Genomic DNA, 16,224 nt, shown 5'->3' with positions numbered 1-16,224 from the left:
GGGTGTTGGAACTTGGAGCCATCATTCTCTCTTGGCAAGGCAAAAACTTAGAATCTTGGGGAACTTGGCAACTTTCCTCGATGTGATATAGGGAGCGCGCGCGCGTGCACGCGCACACACACACACACACACACACACACACACACACACGTATATATATATACCTACATCCAAGATTTTTCAGCGTAATTCTAGTTTCAGCATTGCTTGCAGGCTCTGGAATTAAACTTCCAGGACTCAAATATTGGCTCCTGCATTTACTAATAGGGTAATTTTGAGAATGTTAATTAACCTAAGCTTCCATCTCATCAGTAACATAGGGAGAATAATAATACCTACATTATACACTTTTGGGGAGGAATAACTATGATAATGTATGGAAAGTGCTAGTCTGGAACACCAAGCGTTCAACAAACATTAGCTATTTTTATTCTTCAAAGCTTCTGTCTAGTGCACACCATGTCTATCAATTTGGTCCAGAAAAATACTGTCTTTACACACCCACACGAATATATGCATGCAAAATGAATTTCATAAACCACCTATAGTTTTCTAAAGTGACTACGCTAATAGAGACCTTAGAGTAAGGAAAAGGGGGCTCATTTGTGTGATGCAATTCGTGCAATGGGTATTTGGAGCACAACCTAATCCAAGAGGCCTGGATCCTCACGGGGTGGGGGAGGGGGGGACGGTGTTTCGCACACAGGTGTTCTTCCTCCCCACACCCCCACCCTCACCCCTCACCAAGTGCAAACATTCAGGGTGAGTCTGGCCCTTGAGTCTGTGGGTCAGGGCAGAGGGCACAGTGGACAAAAGCAAGAGAGTTTCAGGCCAAGGCAGGGAACTGAGAACTCAAAGGCCAGGCAACCCAAGCCAATCAGATTCACCACCCACTAGGAATCTAAAAGGTGGCCGAGCCTCACAGCCCAAAGTCCACGCACAGCAGGAAAGTGGCCAGAGAATCTGACAGGTAGAAACCTGATAGAGACGCTATCAGAAAAGTTAAAAGCTGAAAGGCTCATAACACCCACAGACCCAAAGAAAGGTCAGTGTGAGCTGAACAGCTGTTGTATCTGGTGCCAGGTGCCTTGGCTGCTGTCTTCTACATCCAGGCAGCCTCCCTGATTAGCCCCACCTAGAAAAGCCAATTCTTCTGCTCTTAAAGGAGACTGGCTTATTTGTGGCAAAGCTATCATTTAGGTATGAATGGGAAGTAGGCGAATGGTGTGGAGTCTGCGGGGGGAGGGGGGGTGTTCAACGGGCTTCAAAGCAAGGAGCTCGTGGCTGAAGCCTGAGCCTCCATGTTGTGAGTACTACGAGCGTTTCTTTCAGAGACAGACAGGGGCCTTGTCTGCCAGGGACCCGGACAAGCCGCGACTGGAGGTATGCCTTAGATCCTGGGTTGAAATGGGAGCGGTATAAAGGAGGAGGGAAGGCATTCCTGGAAAGCGGGCGGGGTGGGGTGGGTAGGTGGAGGGGAACAGCACGAGCAAAGGCATTAAAGAAGAATGAATCTGCTGCGGGTTGAGGATGGCATGGAGACTTCCCTGATTGGAGCCGGGAGTTCTTGCAGGGGGATGGAGGCCGCTATGATTGGATAGCTAAAGTGGGGCCAGATTTGGAGGGCTTTGAATGCCCGACCGAGGAGCACTCAACCCAGCTCCTGACTGGCGATTTCCGTTCAAGACCGAATTACCTAAAGGGTGGTTAATTCCAACGGGTGTTCTTCTTTGGGGGCTTCTGAAAAGTCAGTTTATCCTCTTACCTGTTTCAGTTCTATTTACTCGGGGAGGAAGTAATCCTTACATGTCGAGGGGAGGGGGAAAATGTTGATAAATTTCTCTTTACTTGCTTTGAAGATGCCTCCCCCGCCCCAAATCCCATTTCCACGTCAAATATTATTAAATTTGGTAATTTGGTTTCTCCTACTCCTCACGCAAGATCTCTTTCTCTCGCCAGCACCTCCCCCACGTTTTCCTGCTCTCCACCAGCCAGGCCTGTCGCCTCCCGGCCCCCAGTGGCGTGCTCCCCAGCCCGCCCCGGCCCACGCCGCGCGCCCCCGCTCCGCGCCGCGCGCCCCCCTCCCGGCCCACCGCGCCCGCGGTCCGCACACTCTGGTCCACGCCCCCCCGGCGGAGCGGTAGGTGTTGTGCGGTCTGCGCCGGGCCGCAGTGCGGCTGCGCGCACTGTGCTGCCTCCGGGGCTGGCAGAGCAGCGGCGGCCGCGGCGGCGGCTGGGCCGGGAGCGAGCGGCGGCGGCGTGGGGAGTGGCGTGGAGCGGATCCTGGGGCTGCAGCCGCGCGGGGACTCCGGAGTAGAAAGCCCCGGGGACAGGGAAGGAAGGCCCGGCCGCCAAATCCCTGAGCAACCGTTCTTCTTCGATTTTGGGGGAAGCCTGCCCCCCACCTCGTCTTCAAACGTCCTCATCTCACCCCCCAGCCCCGGCCGCTGACAGGAGGAGGCGGCGGCGGCAGCGGGGGGCTGAGGGGCGCCGCCATGCCTCTGCCGCGGTGAAGCGCCCCGGCTGTGAGGAGCCGCTGATCTCCCCGGTGATGTCCCCCAGGCGGCAGGCGAAAGCGACTCACTCGAGCCCTGGGGTAAAGGCCTAGCTTATCCAGCTTCCTTCCTCCTCCTCCTCCTCCTCCTCTTCCCCTCCCCCCATCCTCCTCTCCCCATTTCGTCTTCCCCTCGCGGTCTCTTCCCTTACCCTTCCCCGAGCCCCCATCTTTCCCTCCCTCCCTCCCACCCCTCCAGCAGCGATGGCAGAGGAACAACAACAGCCGCCACCACAGCAGCCTGATGCCCATCAGCAGCTTCCCCCCAGCGTCCCCAACTCGGGGGTGGCCCTGCCAGCCCTTGTGCCCGGGCTGCCAGGGACAGAGGCCAGCGCGCTGCAACACAAGATCAAGAACTCCATCTGGTAAGAGGATCCTCCATCGCTGGGGTAAAAAAGCCCAGGCACATTTCTGCTGCAAAGTGGGTGGGGGGCGGCGGGCGGCGGGCGGGGGAGCGGAGGAGGAGGCTGATGCATTCATTCAATGTGGCTTTCCCAAGTCGGGTGCACATTTGTAGGACCTCTGGAAGTCTGGGGACTTTGCATCAATCAGCGCCTGTCTCCTTAGCTAAAAAAATGCTTTTACCCCCTCCTCAATTTTGAGTGCAGGTAAACACGTTTTGGTTTTTTCACTCATTATAAAAGAAATATGGGTCGAAATTAAGTCATATTGCATGATGGTGGCATGAATTTGGAACTGGAGAATGTGAAATATGTTTACTCCTTTTTGCAGCCATAGAAGGAGGAAGAAGTGTATTGTGAATTTTCACCAAACAGACATTGTGCATAAGAATATTAATATGCAGCACAAAACCTAATGTGTCTCTTCCTTTCATTTTGGGTTTCTGAATGTTTTTGCCTCCTTTATTCTAATATTAGATTTCTCTTTCAGGGAGTTTATTCTTTGCATTGATTGTGAAGAAAGTACTTCTTGAGTATAAAATATTTTAAGATGGTAGTTTATACCATAAAGTTATTTTTTTACTTAAAAATAGGGAATCAAATGTCTTGCCATTTGTGCGTCTTTTTAAAAGAAACCATAGATAAAATATCTTCTGCTATTTTACTTTCTTGTATGAAAATTTCCAATATTTCAGCATTAGATTGAACTCCTAAAGTCTAGTGGGAATCTTTTAATAATTAAATACACTGAGTTAAGTCCATCCACTGTTAGAGCCATTGCAATATTCTTTGAACATGAACTTGCATTGTTTTGTAGGATTCTTCATTAACCGACTTTTTTTTTTTTTTTTTTTTAATATAGCACTATTTTTTTAAATGGAAAGCAATATTTGAAATTTGGTCTAAGAGATTGCCTTTAATAGAAGTTTAAAAAGAGAATTTCATATGGCATTTTTAAAAGCCTTGATTTTGAAAATAGAAATGAAATCTTTGCAGGTCCATCATTGAATATGAGTACTAAAATATCAAAACTCCTTTTATCATTTTGAAAACATATTGTAAAGCAACTGGCATTGCATGTACAGTATTTACACATTTTAAAAGTGACAGTTTTTAAATACAAGGTTAAGGTTAGTTATATAGTAATTTTCATTATTTTCTTGGCTTGCATCCATGTTGTCATGATGCTCAAATGAAGTAGGTCAATACAGGCTTTAATAGTTTCATCAACAGTGGTTGACAGTTGAATATCTTGCTTTCAGTTTTAATTTTAAAATGAAGTTTATTTTGAAGAAGAATTTTTTTGGCTTTGACAATAGTCATGTTGTAGCAACTTGAATAGGTCCCGTAAATACGATTGGGGTGTGTGTGTGACAGAAAACAGTCTTTATTCTTCATTGAATACCCTCACCCCCTTTTTAAAGCTACAGTTTAAAAGAAGAGATAGTGAATATCTTGGTTACCGTCAAGGTTTTCACAAAACCAGAGTGGTTTTTTTTAACCTGTAGTGACATGAAACTTTTTGTTTCTGAAAACCTCATTAAATTAAATTAAGCAACTTGGTTTTTACATTCAGATGTGGGATATTCAAGTCATGAACTAAAATTTTTTTAAGAGAGGCAAATTTTAAAAGTTGAATTAGTAATGTATATTTCACTATGAGAACAAGAGGGGAAAGGAATCTTCACTTTATAGTTTTAAAATAGGTGAGTTGTAGAGTCAGCTGAGTGAAATGTTTAAATGACAGTCAAGTACATTTTTTGATTAAAAAATGTGTAAATTTAATTATTCTTTATTAGTTGATATTTGCACATCCATTACAGCCTTACTGCTCTGATTTTAACATAAGAAATACTTCTGAAGTAGAATACACTCCAGTTTTTGGTACTTGTTCTGAAAAAATAATGGGTAACAAACACGTGAATCCCAAAATATGAAATTTTATGTTTTTGTTTTAAAATTGTGATGGTATACTTACTAGCATCTAATGTTCAATTTTAGAAATCCTATTGGCAAAAATGATTTTTATGTACTTAAAACTTTAGAGTAAACAACATTTGTAGATAATAAACAAGATAAGTGCATATATTTAATAGTCTTGTACCCCCTGCTCCAAAAGAATGGATTTATATTATTCATTAAGTGACTGTTTAAAATAAAGATATCAAAAGTGAAGACTCCTTTACTACCATATTCTCCTAAGAAATATATGTATTAAATTTAAATTACATTTTTGAGGCAATAATATTATTTTACAAATTATTTTATCACCTGATAATGTTCTGAGAGAGGATCAGTTTTGTACTACTTCCTGAATAATCCTTGATACCATTATTAATGAGAATTTAAAATTACAGTCAAAAGAAATGTGACATTTAAAAATTATCAAATGGGTTTTGCATTTGGTTTATCATAGTTTCTAAATTACTAGGCTTGCATATCACAAACAAGTCTGTACTTGTCCTCCTTTACAAATATAAATATAGTTTGTGATGTAGGCCTTTGACTGGACAATGAGTTATTTATCAGTTCATAATTAATTTATTCTGTTTATTAAACTGAAATCCTGTTTGATAAAAGTATGCCCATTGAAATATCAGGCATTAAATGAGTCTTTGAAGACAAGCATTCAACTTTGATTGGAAACTATTTCTTAAGAGTTACAAATATATTTTAAAGGTGTATATAGAAAATAAAGATAGTACAAAATTGATAGTATTGTTATATTTCTATAATATGGTTATGAATACCTTCAACTTAAGTGTAAGTTAATAAGCTTACACATTTCTTACTGTTACTCATTCTTACTCTGTAGACAGAAAGTCCAAATCACTGACATTACTCACTAGAAAGGAGATTTCTTAGTAGGCATATGTTTTAGTACTGAATATGCTGTAAGGTATTTATAATTTCTAAGGAGTAGAATTCCAAAATAAGCTTTTTGTTGTTAAAACTAGTAACCCATGAATTTTTACCTAAAACAAAGCCACAACCTAACTGCAAATTTTTTTTAACTTAAATTGCACCCCTCTTTGGTTACTTTAAAAAAAAAAAAAAAAAAAACCAAAGCAAGTTTTCCCTTCCTTTTATCTCTCAGTGTCTTCATAGTTCAGTGAAAAATATTTAGTGTTAAGCAACAATAAACAAATTTACTAAGTCCTTTTGTTTACTTTTTAAGGCAGTTTTACTTGAAACCCTAATTGCTGTGAAACAAAAGGATTGAGATGGTTTCTGCCTGTTTGTGGTTACTTATGTTTGAGATCATACCTACATGAGTGGGAGCAAATAACATATTTGCAATGAGTCTATAACACAGATACAGGTTGATCATCCCCAATCCAAAATCCAAAATACCCCAAAATTCAAAATGCTCCAAAATCTGAAAGACTCCAAAACCCCAAACATTTTTGGTGCCAGAAGTGAAAAATTCCACACTCAACGTTGTATCATGCACAAAATTATTTAAATTACTGTATAAAAATTACCTTCAGGTTATGTGTATTAGGTGTATATGAAACATAAACGAATTTCATGTTTAGGCTTGGGTCACATCCCCAAGATACTCATTACACATGCAAATATTCCAAAATCCAAAATAATCAGAAGCACGCCAGGCCTGGTGGCTCATACCTGTAATCCTGGCACTTTGGGAGGCCGAGGTGGGCGGATTGCCTTAGCTCAAGAGTTTGAGACCAGCCTGGGCAATATGGTGAAACCCTGTCTCTACTAAAATACAAAACGTTAGCCTGGCATGGGAGCTGGCGTCTGTAGTCCCAGCTACTTGGGAGGCTGAGGCAAGAGAATTGCTTGAACCCAGGAGGCCAAGGTGCAGTGAGCTGAGAACATGCCACTGCACTCCAGCCTGGGCGACAGAGCGAGACAAGGCTCAATAAGTAAATAGGAAGCACATATGAGCCTAAGCATTTCAGATAAGAGATAGTCAACGTATACCTGAAAATTCAAAAAAAATACTGGTGTTTTATTTTAGAAAATATTCCACTACTACATTTATTCAAATTCAGGGATTATTAAAAGAATTTTTTATCAATTACTATAAATTTATTGGCAGATGAGACTTCATAAGCTTCTTATTAAAACAATCCTATAATATTGTTTTACCTACTTTATGGAAAGAGAGAAACAATAACAGAAGACCTGTAAGATTCTGCTGATTCCTTATTAGACTGTGAAAAAAATTCTGGGGTCAGAGTTCTTTATCTTTACTCAGTCCTGCAAGGCATACGTACTTCTGTATCTGCTATATTTTAGGCTTAAAATTATAATAAAAGTGGTATTACATATATGATCTATTTTGGATGTTCTCTGAATTCTAGTTAAAACCCAAATTGAACAATTTTGTTTTACTTTCTTATGATAATGACAATTGACATCTAGATGTTAAGTGATTAATCTCTTGTTTCCATCTTAGTTAGAGCAAGCAAAGTTTGGTAAATCCAGAAGATTTACATAGTGGTGCCATATAAGTTCTGATTTCCGTTCCCTGTTCTAGAAGGCAGTGGTTGAGTCTTATTCTTGGTTTTGAGTCAGGTAGCTTGTTAACCTGTTGAGAAATATTATTGTTCCTTCAACTACAGTGGAAAACATTTACTATAAACTCATGATGTTAAAGTTTACTTTAACTGGAAATCCAGGATTTTCATTTTTCTTTAAAAATAGAGACTGACTAGCACATCAGCTGGCTTCCATATATTTTTGATGAGTAGTTTGACTTGCTACCTACCTTGAGTTTAGCCTGTTTTCAATACCAAGCATGCAAAAGACAAGATGCATTTTGTGTATCCATATTGAGGCTGTGTCCCAACACAGTTTCTAGTTCCAGAAGTAAGGCAGTTCCTTGCTCTCCTATGATTTGAAACTGATGAAATTGTCTTCCCTATTGATGAAAGGCAAGTTACACAATTTAAAGCCTGTTGATTTTCTTGTCTTCTTTAGGTTGGGTAGCACATATGTATGTATGTAAATGATTGACCAATTTGTTCTCTCCTTTGAAAGGTGTCTTGAATGATGGTATGTGCAGGACTGATTGGGTTTCTGTCTCACTGTTAATTTTTGGTATTATTTGGGGAAAATGAGCTTCACAGTAGTAGAAAAGACAGACATGTCTTGTTTTGAAAGATGCTTTGGATTAAGAATTATATCACATTACTTTTTCCATTAGAAAATAATGTTGCATGCTAAAATTATACAAATGAAAATTAAAATAAGCCTTATCATTTACTTACATTTGAGCACTTTAAGCAAGAACAGTTTGTAAGTACTCAAATGAATACCTGCTATATACAAAGTACTATGCTAGAGACTGGCATTTGAGGAATGCCCATTCACTTGTAATATTAACCTTGTAAAATTGACCTAAGCAAAAATATGCAATAAAACTTCTCTTTTATTCAGTTTAGGGGACCAGGAAAAGAAGTGACAAGTGTCAAGGTATGGACTGTGGAAAAAGTAGACCTTAGTTTCCTCATTTACAAAATGAGAGGTTTATACTAAGTGACCTTGAAGGTTCCTGTAGCTAAGTTTCTAACTCTGTTAGTAAATCAATATTGACAACAATAATAAAACCATAAGCACAGTGAAAGACTAACATAATTAATTTATCATAGGCAATCAGCAGAACATTTTCATTGGATGAATTATTAGGATTTCTCAGTGTTTCCTTGGGTGTTAGCAGAGGAGGACTTGGTTATTGCTACCTTGTGCCAAGGGTTCTGTTCTGTGAGATTAAGTCTGCAAATCTTTACTGAGCATATATTATATTTAAAGTAGTTAAAAGTTATTTGTTGTGTAAAAGTAAGGCTATGCGGTAATCCTGGTTTTCGGGGAGTTTACTAACTACTGGTTGAGAGATTGTAGTAGGGAGTCTGTTTGGGTGCTGCATTTGTTTTGTTTTCTTTATAAAGAGATGCTCAGTGTTTAATCTTATCCCATGATAGTATTTTAATATTTTAAGGTAGTAGCGAATGTTATATTGTAAATTCGATTATATAAATAAGAAAAGTATGTACCCTTTTCATAATAATTTAGTTCAGAGTTGAGCTTCACAGCTATTCCTCTTCATCTAGGATAGATATTTTAGTAAGTGATTGTGACAGAATGTTATTTGTAAATTATAAGGAACATGATAGTAAGATGGTTATTCCACATCTCTGAGCAAAGTTTACCACGCTTGTCCAGTGTCTCCTATTCCACCATTCTCTGTTTAGTCTTTTAGTTGCTTTCTCTTCTGCTTTCTAGAGGGTTAGAACCCTCTAGAACCTACTTAGAAGTTCAAGTTAAAGATGAGCAACATAGGCCAAGAGGAGGAAGAATCTTCCTGCCCTGGGTAGGATAATAAAATAAGGAACAATAAGCACTAAAGCCTTAATACACTTGATTGCTGACTATGAGAGTAAGATATTTAGCACTCAACTCACGTAAATAAAAACATTAAAACATGATTTTTCTTTTTTGCCACTGTAAGTAGGCATTACTTTTTCTGTTTCATTAACTATATGCCTCCTATTTATAAGACAAAATAGAAACATAATAAGATTTGGTTAACTACGTACACCCGCTCTATTAGCATCTATTACTGTAGCTTATATGTATATAAAGTTGTGTGGGAGGTGAAGTTTTCTATTTCCTCATAACTGAGCACAAACGGAAAACTGCTGATATTCCTTGCTATTTGAATCTTTTTTTTTTCCTGAGTGCAGAGAGTGAGAGGTCAGAAAGTGACAGATTCCAATCTGTTCTGTCTTAGATTTTTGGAAGGCATTAGTCCATATGGTACACAGTACCATCTCTTCCAAATAGCCTTATCTAAAATAAAAAAAAAATTATCTGAACCCATTTGTTGTCTAAATTTGGATAGCAAGGATTTAGATAACAAAGGATACCTATATACCCATTCCGACACAGGATTAGCAAATCGATTTGAACTTGCATGTTAAGTCTGATTGATTAGTGATATTTCTAGCAAGGGCATGGGAATAAGAAGTAATGATATACATACCCTATAATTGCCACCCTTTTTCTGTCCGAAATCAGTAATTTTTAGAATTGGAGCTCTCTTATAGATGAAGCAGTAGAGCAATGGCTATCTTGGGAAGGGAGAGTCACTAGGGCTATTGTCTTGCCATTTATGATACCTAATTTTAAAGTACAAACCAAGCATGGAGAGCACTTGAGTTTGTGTGTTTTTCTGTTTTTCTGTGGCTTTTCTGTTTTAAGCACCTGTATTGCCAAGTAGCTACCAGATGAAAAAAGGAGATTACTGTATGAAGTGGCTGCTTCAATTTGTACTGTCTATTACCCTTTCTCTTTGCTTCCATTATTTTGCTTCTCTGCTTATATATGTGCTGGTGTGGTCCTATTACCTGCTACCTTGAGAATGTTGTTTCTGCTGATATAAGTGTCTAACTTTAAGATCCAGCTCATGAAGCCTGTCGTATGAATCTTTCCTCAGCTTCCAGGGGAACAATGATTTGAGTTGTATAATTTAATTTTTTTCAGTAGTTTAGACTGGCCTTACCTAAGATAAGTTCATATTAGTGAGTTTTTACTGAATTTAAAGGAAGCACTCTCATTTTCTAATATGTAAAGTTGATAGGAATTTGGAGATTAAATATATCTGAAACAAAGTAATCACTTGCAGAATCAGTAGTTTACAATATGACAGTAAAATGTGTTATTTATATATAGCAGAACCAAGAACTTACCATTGTTTTTGCAGTATGTGTTAAATTTTAAAATTTAATTGGATGAGTGTTACTTCAGTTACGTTTTGCTTAAAGTTGGTGCTTCTGGGAACCTGGGAAATGTATTCCAACAAGATGCTTTAGTTAATATAAGTGAATCTCTTCCATATTTGATTGTAGTCATTAGATTTATTAATAAGGTATGTCAAATCAATCTTTGATCAAAATTTAACTGTCAGATTATTAAATGCATGTCCTTGTTTCTGAAGCAGGAGCTACGAGCAAGCAGTATTTTAGGCAGATTCTACATGTACAAGTTTTTAATGAAGTCAGAATGTCAAAGATAAATTCTGAATTTATAGAATCATATAGTCAGGGAAAGCTGAATGCAATACACATTTATTTTAATGACTGCTACATAGATGGCATAAAAAGGTTAAAAAAGAATAAGACATTATCCTTACCTTTAAAACATTCATCCTCTTTTGTGGTAGGTTCATCAATTGAATTTATCAAAAGTAAGATTTTGTTAAATGCAGTAAGGGTATGTAAGCAGTGGCATAAACAAATACAGAATTAGGTGAGGGAGGGATTCAATGAGGACATAATATTTTTACTGGCAAAATTCAGAATAGTGGCCTTAATGAAAAATCAAGTGATGGGCTATCCTAAAACACTTAACAGTATACTTACTTGGTCATTGTTATTCTCACTAGCAGAATTTGGATTGAGTTGTTGATGATGACAGTGAGCTTTGCCAATAATGTGAATAAATAGAGGAAAATAGCTTGGAAGAAAATTTACTTGACTAAGGAATAGGGTTTCCGCTAACTAATCACAATCCTTTTATGTAAGCTTTCATCTACAAAATAGAAGAAAGAATATAAAGTAATAGTAGAGAAGAAAAGGATGTGAGCTGGGTGGGAACTGGGGCAGAGTACCAGAGTGTAAGTAGCCACAACCTATGTCACCTTAAACTTGGCATTTCACAACAGCCTTTCTTCTATGCCGTAGTACCTTACCACCTCAAATTGCTTTCATTTATAGTTACTCTACTTTTGATAGTAGATATCACTATTCCTTCTTTCCATCAGTCTGGCAGCACCCATTTCATCTTTGATTTTTCTCTCATCCTCGTGTTCAGTATTTTAACAAGTTTCCCAGTTTGCAGTGTAGCTTAAATTTCTCGTCTTCCCATTTCCAATGCTGATAAGGTTTGGCTATGTCCCCACCCAAATCTCATCTTGAATTGTAGCTCCTGTAATTCCCATGTGTTGTAGGAGGGACCTGGTGGGAGATAATTGAGTCATGAGGGCAGTTTCCCCCATACTGTTCTCGTGGTAGTGAATAAATCTAACGAAATCTGATGGTTTTATAAAGGGAAACCCCTTTCACTTAGCTCTCATTCTTTCTTGTCTGCCACCATGTAAGATGTGCCTTTCGCCTTCCATCATGATTGTGAGGCCTCCCTAGCCACATGCAACTGTCAGTCCATTAAACCTCTTTTTCTTTATAAATTAACCAGTCTCAGGGATGTCTTTATCAGCAGCATGAAAATGGATTAATACAGTAAATTAGTACCAGTAGAGTGGGGCACTGCTGTAAAGATACCCAAAAATGTGGAAGTGACTTTGGAACTGGGTAACAGGCAGAGATTGGAACAGTTTCAAGAGCTCAGAAGATAGAAAATGTGGGAAAGTTAGGAACTTTCTAGAGACTTGTTGAATGGCTTTGACCAAAATGCTGATAATGGTATGGACAATGAAACCCGGGCTGAGGTGGTCTCAGATGGAGATGAACCTGTTGGAAACTGGACTCTTGCTAAGCTTTAGCAAAGAAACTGGTGGCATTTCGCCCCTGCCCTAGAGATTTGTGGAACCTTAAACTTGGGGGAGGTGATTTAGGGTATCCTGCGGAAGAAATTTCTAAGCAGCAAAGCATTCAAGAGGTGACTTGGGTGCTGTTAAAAGCATTCAATTTTAAAAGGGAAACAGTGTAAAAGTTCAGAAAATTTGCAGCCTTATAATGTGATACAAAAGAAAAACTCATTTTCTGAGGAGTTCAAGCCTGCTGCAGAAACTTGCATAAGTAGTGAGGAACCAAACGTTGGTCACCAAGACAATGGGGGAAAATGTCTACAGGGCATGTCAGAGGTTTTCACAGCAGCCCCTCCCATCACAGGTCCAGAGGCCTAGGAGGAGAAAATGGCTTCATGGGCCAGTCTTATGGCCCCCTTGCTCTATGCAGCCTAGGAACTTGGTGCCCTGCATTCCAGCTGCTCCAGTCATGGCTGAAAGGGGCCAAGGTACAGCTTGAGCTGTGGCTTCAGAGGGTACAAGCCACAGGCATTGGCAGCTTCCATGTGGTATTGAGCCTGTGGGTGCACAGAAATCAAGAACTGAGGTTTGGACTGACTCCACTTAGATTTCAGAGGATGTATGGAAACACCTGGATGTCCAGGCAAAAGTTTGCTGCAGGGGTGGGGCCCTCATGGAGAACCTCTGCTAGGGCAGTGCAGAATGGAAATGTGGGGTTGCATTCCATACACAGAGTTCCCACTGGGGCACTGCCTAGTAGAGCCATGAGAAGTGGGCTACCATCCTCCAGACCCCGGAATGGTAACTCTACCAACAGCTTGCACTGTGCGCCTAGGAAAACTGTATACATACACTCGATACCAGCCCATAAAAGCAGCCAGGAGAGAGGCTTTATCCTGCAAAGCCACAGGGGCGGAATGGTCCAAGACCATGAGAACCCACTTCTTGAATTAGCGTGACCTGAGTGTGAGACATGGAATCAAAGGAGATCATTTTGGAGCTTTAAGATTTAACTGCCCCACTGGATTTCAGACTTGCATGGAGCCTTTAGCTCCTTCATTTTGGGCAGTTTCTCCCATTTGGAATGGGTGGCTTTATCCAATGCCTGTACTCCCATTGTATCTAGGAATTAACTAGCTTTTTGATTTTACAGGTTCATAGGTGGAAAGGGCTTGCCTTGTCTTGGGTAAGATTTTGGACTGTGGACTTTCAAGTTAATGCTGAAATGAGTTAAGACTTTGGGGACCATTGGGAAGGCATGACTGGTTTTGAAATGTGAGGACATGAGATTTGGGGGTGGGCAGAGTGGAATGTTACGGTTTGGCTGTGCCCCAGCTCAAATCTTAACTTGATTTTAGCTCCCATAATTCCCATGTATTGTGGGAGGGACATGGTGGGAGATAATTGAATCATGGGATGATTCCCGCATATTGTTCTCATGGTAGTGAATAAGTCTCACAAGATCTAATGGTTTTATAAAGAGAAACCCCTTTCGCTTGACTCTCTCATCTTCTGTTGTCTGCCGCCATGTAAGACATGCCTTTCGCCTTCCACCATGATTGTGAAGCTTCCCCAGCCATGTGGAACTTTGAGTCCATTAAGCCTCTTTTTCTTTATAAATTACCCAGTCTCAGGTATGTCTTTAAAAGCAGCATGAAAATGGACTAATACAACTGCCAAGACCATAATTCAGTGCTTCACTATCTCATTCCTAGATTATTACAGCAGCAACATAGCTGTTCTGTGCCGTTGTTCTTTCTCCCCTACTGTGCTGTTCTGTATGTTACGGTCAAAATAAGCCGCCTTGCTATTCACCAGCATTCAACATCCACTTCAGTCCCTCAGGTATCTCGCTGTTGGCCTTATATTTTGTGATCCTGCTTTCATTTCTGCTTTACATCTTTCCTGTTTCACATCATTTCCTTGTTTCCAAACCCTACTTAATTACATCTTAACCATTTTTGAAGCCATAGCTCAAGTCATTGTACTATGAAACATTCCGTACCTACTCTAGTACACATTGACCTTTCCTTGACTTCATAGTGTGTAGTGAGTTCTGTACAATTTAGCACTTAATCACTCAATATTTTTCCTGTGCTGTTGTAATAAACAAGTTATTTGAAGGTGGGGACAACAAATTTTGCATCTTTTTTTTTTTTCATCTAGTGGTAGGTACTAGTGAATATCTTTTTTTGTTTACTGCATTCTTAGTGGCACTTTCCTTTTTTCTATATATTAATGTTTTTGTATTCGATAACATAATGTGGTAATTTTCTCCCAAAACAAGTTATTAAATGAATGGTGCATTTTACAGAATAGAGGACTTACAGCAGTTGATATTTTTTAAAATTGCATTGGTGAAACTCAATGAATCATTTATTAAGAGTTTCAGTTTTACTAGTCCTATATCTTTCACTGTATACCTAGATTTAAAAATAATCTGTGTTCCAAATGAAAGCCATTGTGTCCTTCATTTAAAAGCCACTGAGCGAGTGAGTACTACATGGCTCAGTAACCTTTCATGACTGAGTATACAATAGTAGTTAGGGTTTTATGGACTGATTAGTTATTCTGTATCCCAGCCTAGTTCCGAAGAGAGAAATTAAAGATCCCTTAACATTGAAGTGGAGATGGCTTTTTTAAGTTTGGTCCTAGCAGAGGGTTTTAGCTAATTTTTTTAGGAGACAAGACCCAAAGCTAAGGTAACTTGAGTTATGGCCAAAGCCTGAAGGTGACAAAGGAAACTTGTCGGCGAGGGCAGATAAGGAAGGAGGTAGATTTATTGGGGAAGTATGAAAAGGATAGGAGTAAAATAGGAAGACAACAGAGAGGGCCTGAAGTGTTTCGGGTTCATACAAGTGGCTACCTAGGCTACTGATGTAGAGCTTTCTTTCTTTTCTTTTTTGATGAGGGGCAGGGTTCTAAGGATCTTCATTTTAGAGACCCTTTCAGCTTTAAAATTGTATTTTGTATTGTGCTGCTTGGTTACAGCAGTGGTTCTCGAATTATTACCCTATTCTTACCACCTGGGACCTTGTTAGAAATTTAAATTTGGGGGCTGCCCCACAACCCAGAATTACTATAATAGAAACTCTAGGGCTATGGTCAGCAGTCTTTGTTTTAACCAGTCTTCCAAGAGATTCTGATTCTCTAACTGAAACTGAAATTTGAGAACCACTGGATTAAAGGAGTCATCTTCTTAAAAACAAAACAACAACAATTAGGCCAGAGTCCCATGTGGCAAAGTTGCAGTATGGTAGTCCCCGCTTATCTGCAGTTTCACTTTCTGAGGTTTCAGTTATTTGCAGTCAACCACAGACTGAAAATACTAAATGGAAAAATACCAGAAAAAAAATTATAAGTTTTAAATTGCTCCCTAGTCCAAGTAGTGTGATGAAATCTTGTGCCATCCTGCTCCATCCTGCCCTTTAGTCACTTGGTAGTCATCACAGGGCTTTGGTAGTGCTATGTTCAAGTAACCCTTATTTTACTATGTAATTATTACAGTTACTTATTTTACTATCCTATTTTGTTATTAGTTATAATTAACCATTAATTATTGTTTTTCCCTATGTCTAATTTATAAATTAAGCTTTATTATAGGAATATATAGGAAAAAACATATATATAAGTTTCTGTACCATCTGTGGTTTCAGGCATCCACTGGGGGTCCTGGAAGGTATCCCTCAAGAATAAGGGAAGACTACTGTATTCTCAGTCATTCTTAAGTCCTCCAAGGTGGGATTCATAAT

The 16,224-nt window shown here is 39.5% G+C and overlaps 1 protein-coding gene across 1 annotated transcript in view; it reads left to right on the top strand.

Moving 5' to 3' along the window:
- Positions 1-2,555: 2,555 nt before the first annotated feature.
- RFX7 (regulatory factor X7) overlaps positions 2,556-16,224 on the top strand; it is a 165,896-nt gene continuing 152,227 nt past the window's right edge. Inside the window, exon 1 of the mRNA XM_064365711.1 lies at positions 2,556-2,919. Coding sequence (XP_064221781.1) covers positions 2,759-2,919 — 161 coding nt within the window. The 5' untranslated portion in view covers positions 2,556-2,758. The remainder of the gene's footprint in view (positions 2,920-16,224) is intronic.

The sequence above is a fragment of the Aotus nancymaae genome, unplaced genomic scaffold (assembly GCF_030222135.1).
Source record: "Aotus nancymaae isolate 86718 unplaced genomic scaffold, 86718_ANA_hifiasm-v0.15.2.pri h1tg000062l, whole genome shotgun sequence".
Lineage (NCBI taxonomy): Eukaryota > Metazoa > Chordata > Mammalia > Primates > Aotidae > Aotus > Aotus nancymaae.
Note: the sequence above shows the minus strand (reverse complement) of the source record. Positions and strands in the feature narration are given on the sequence as shown.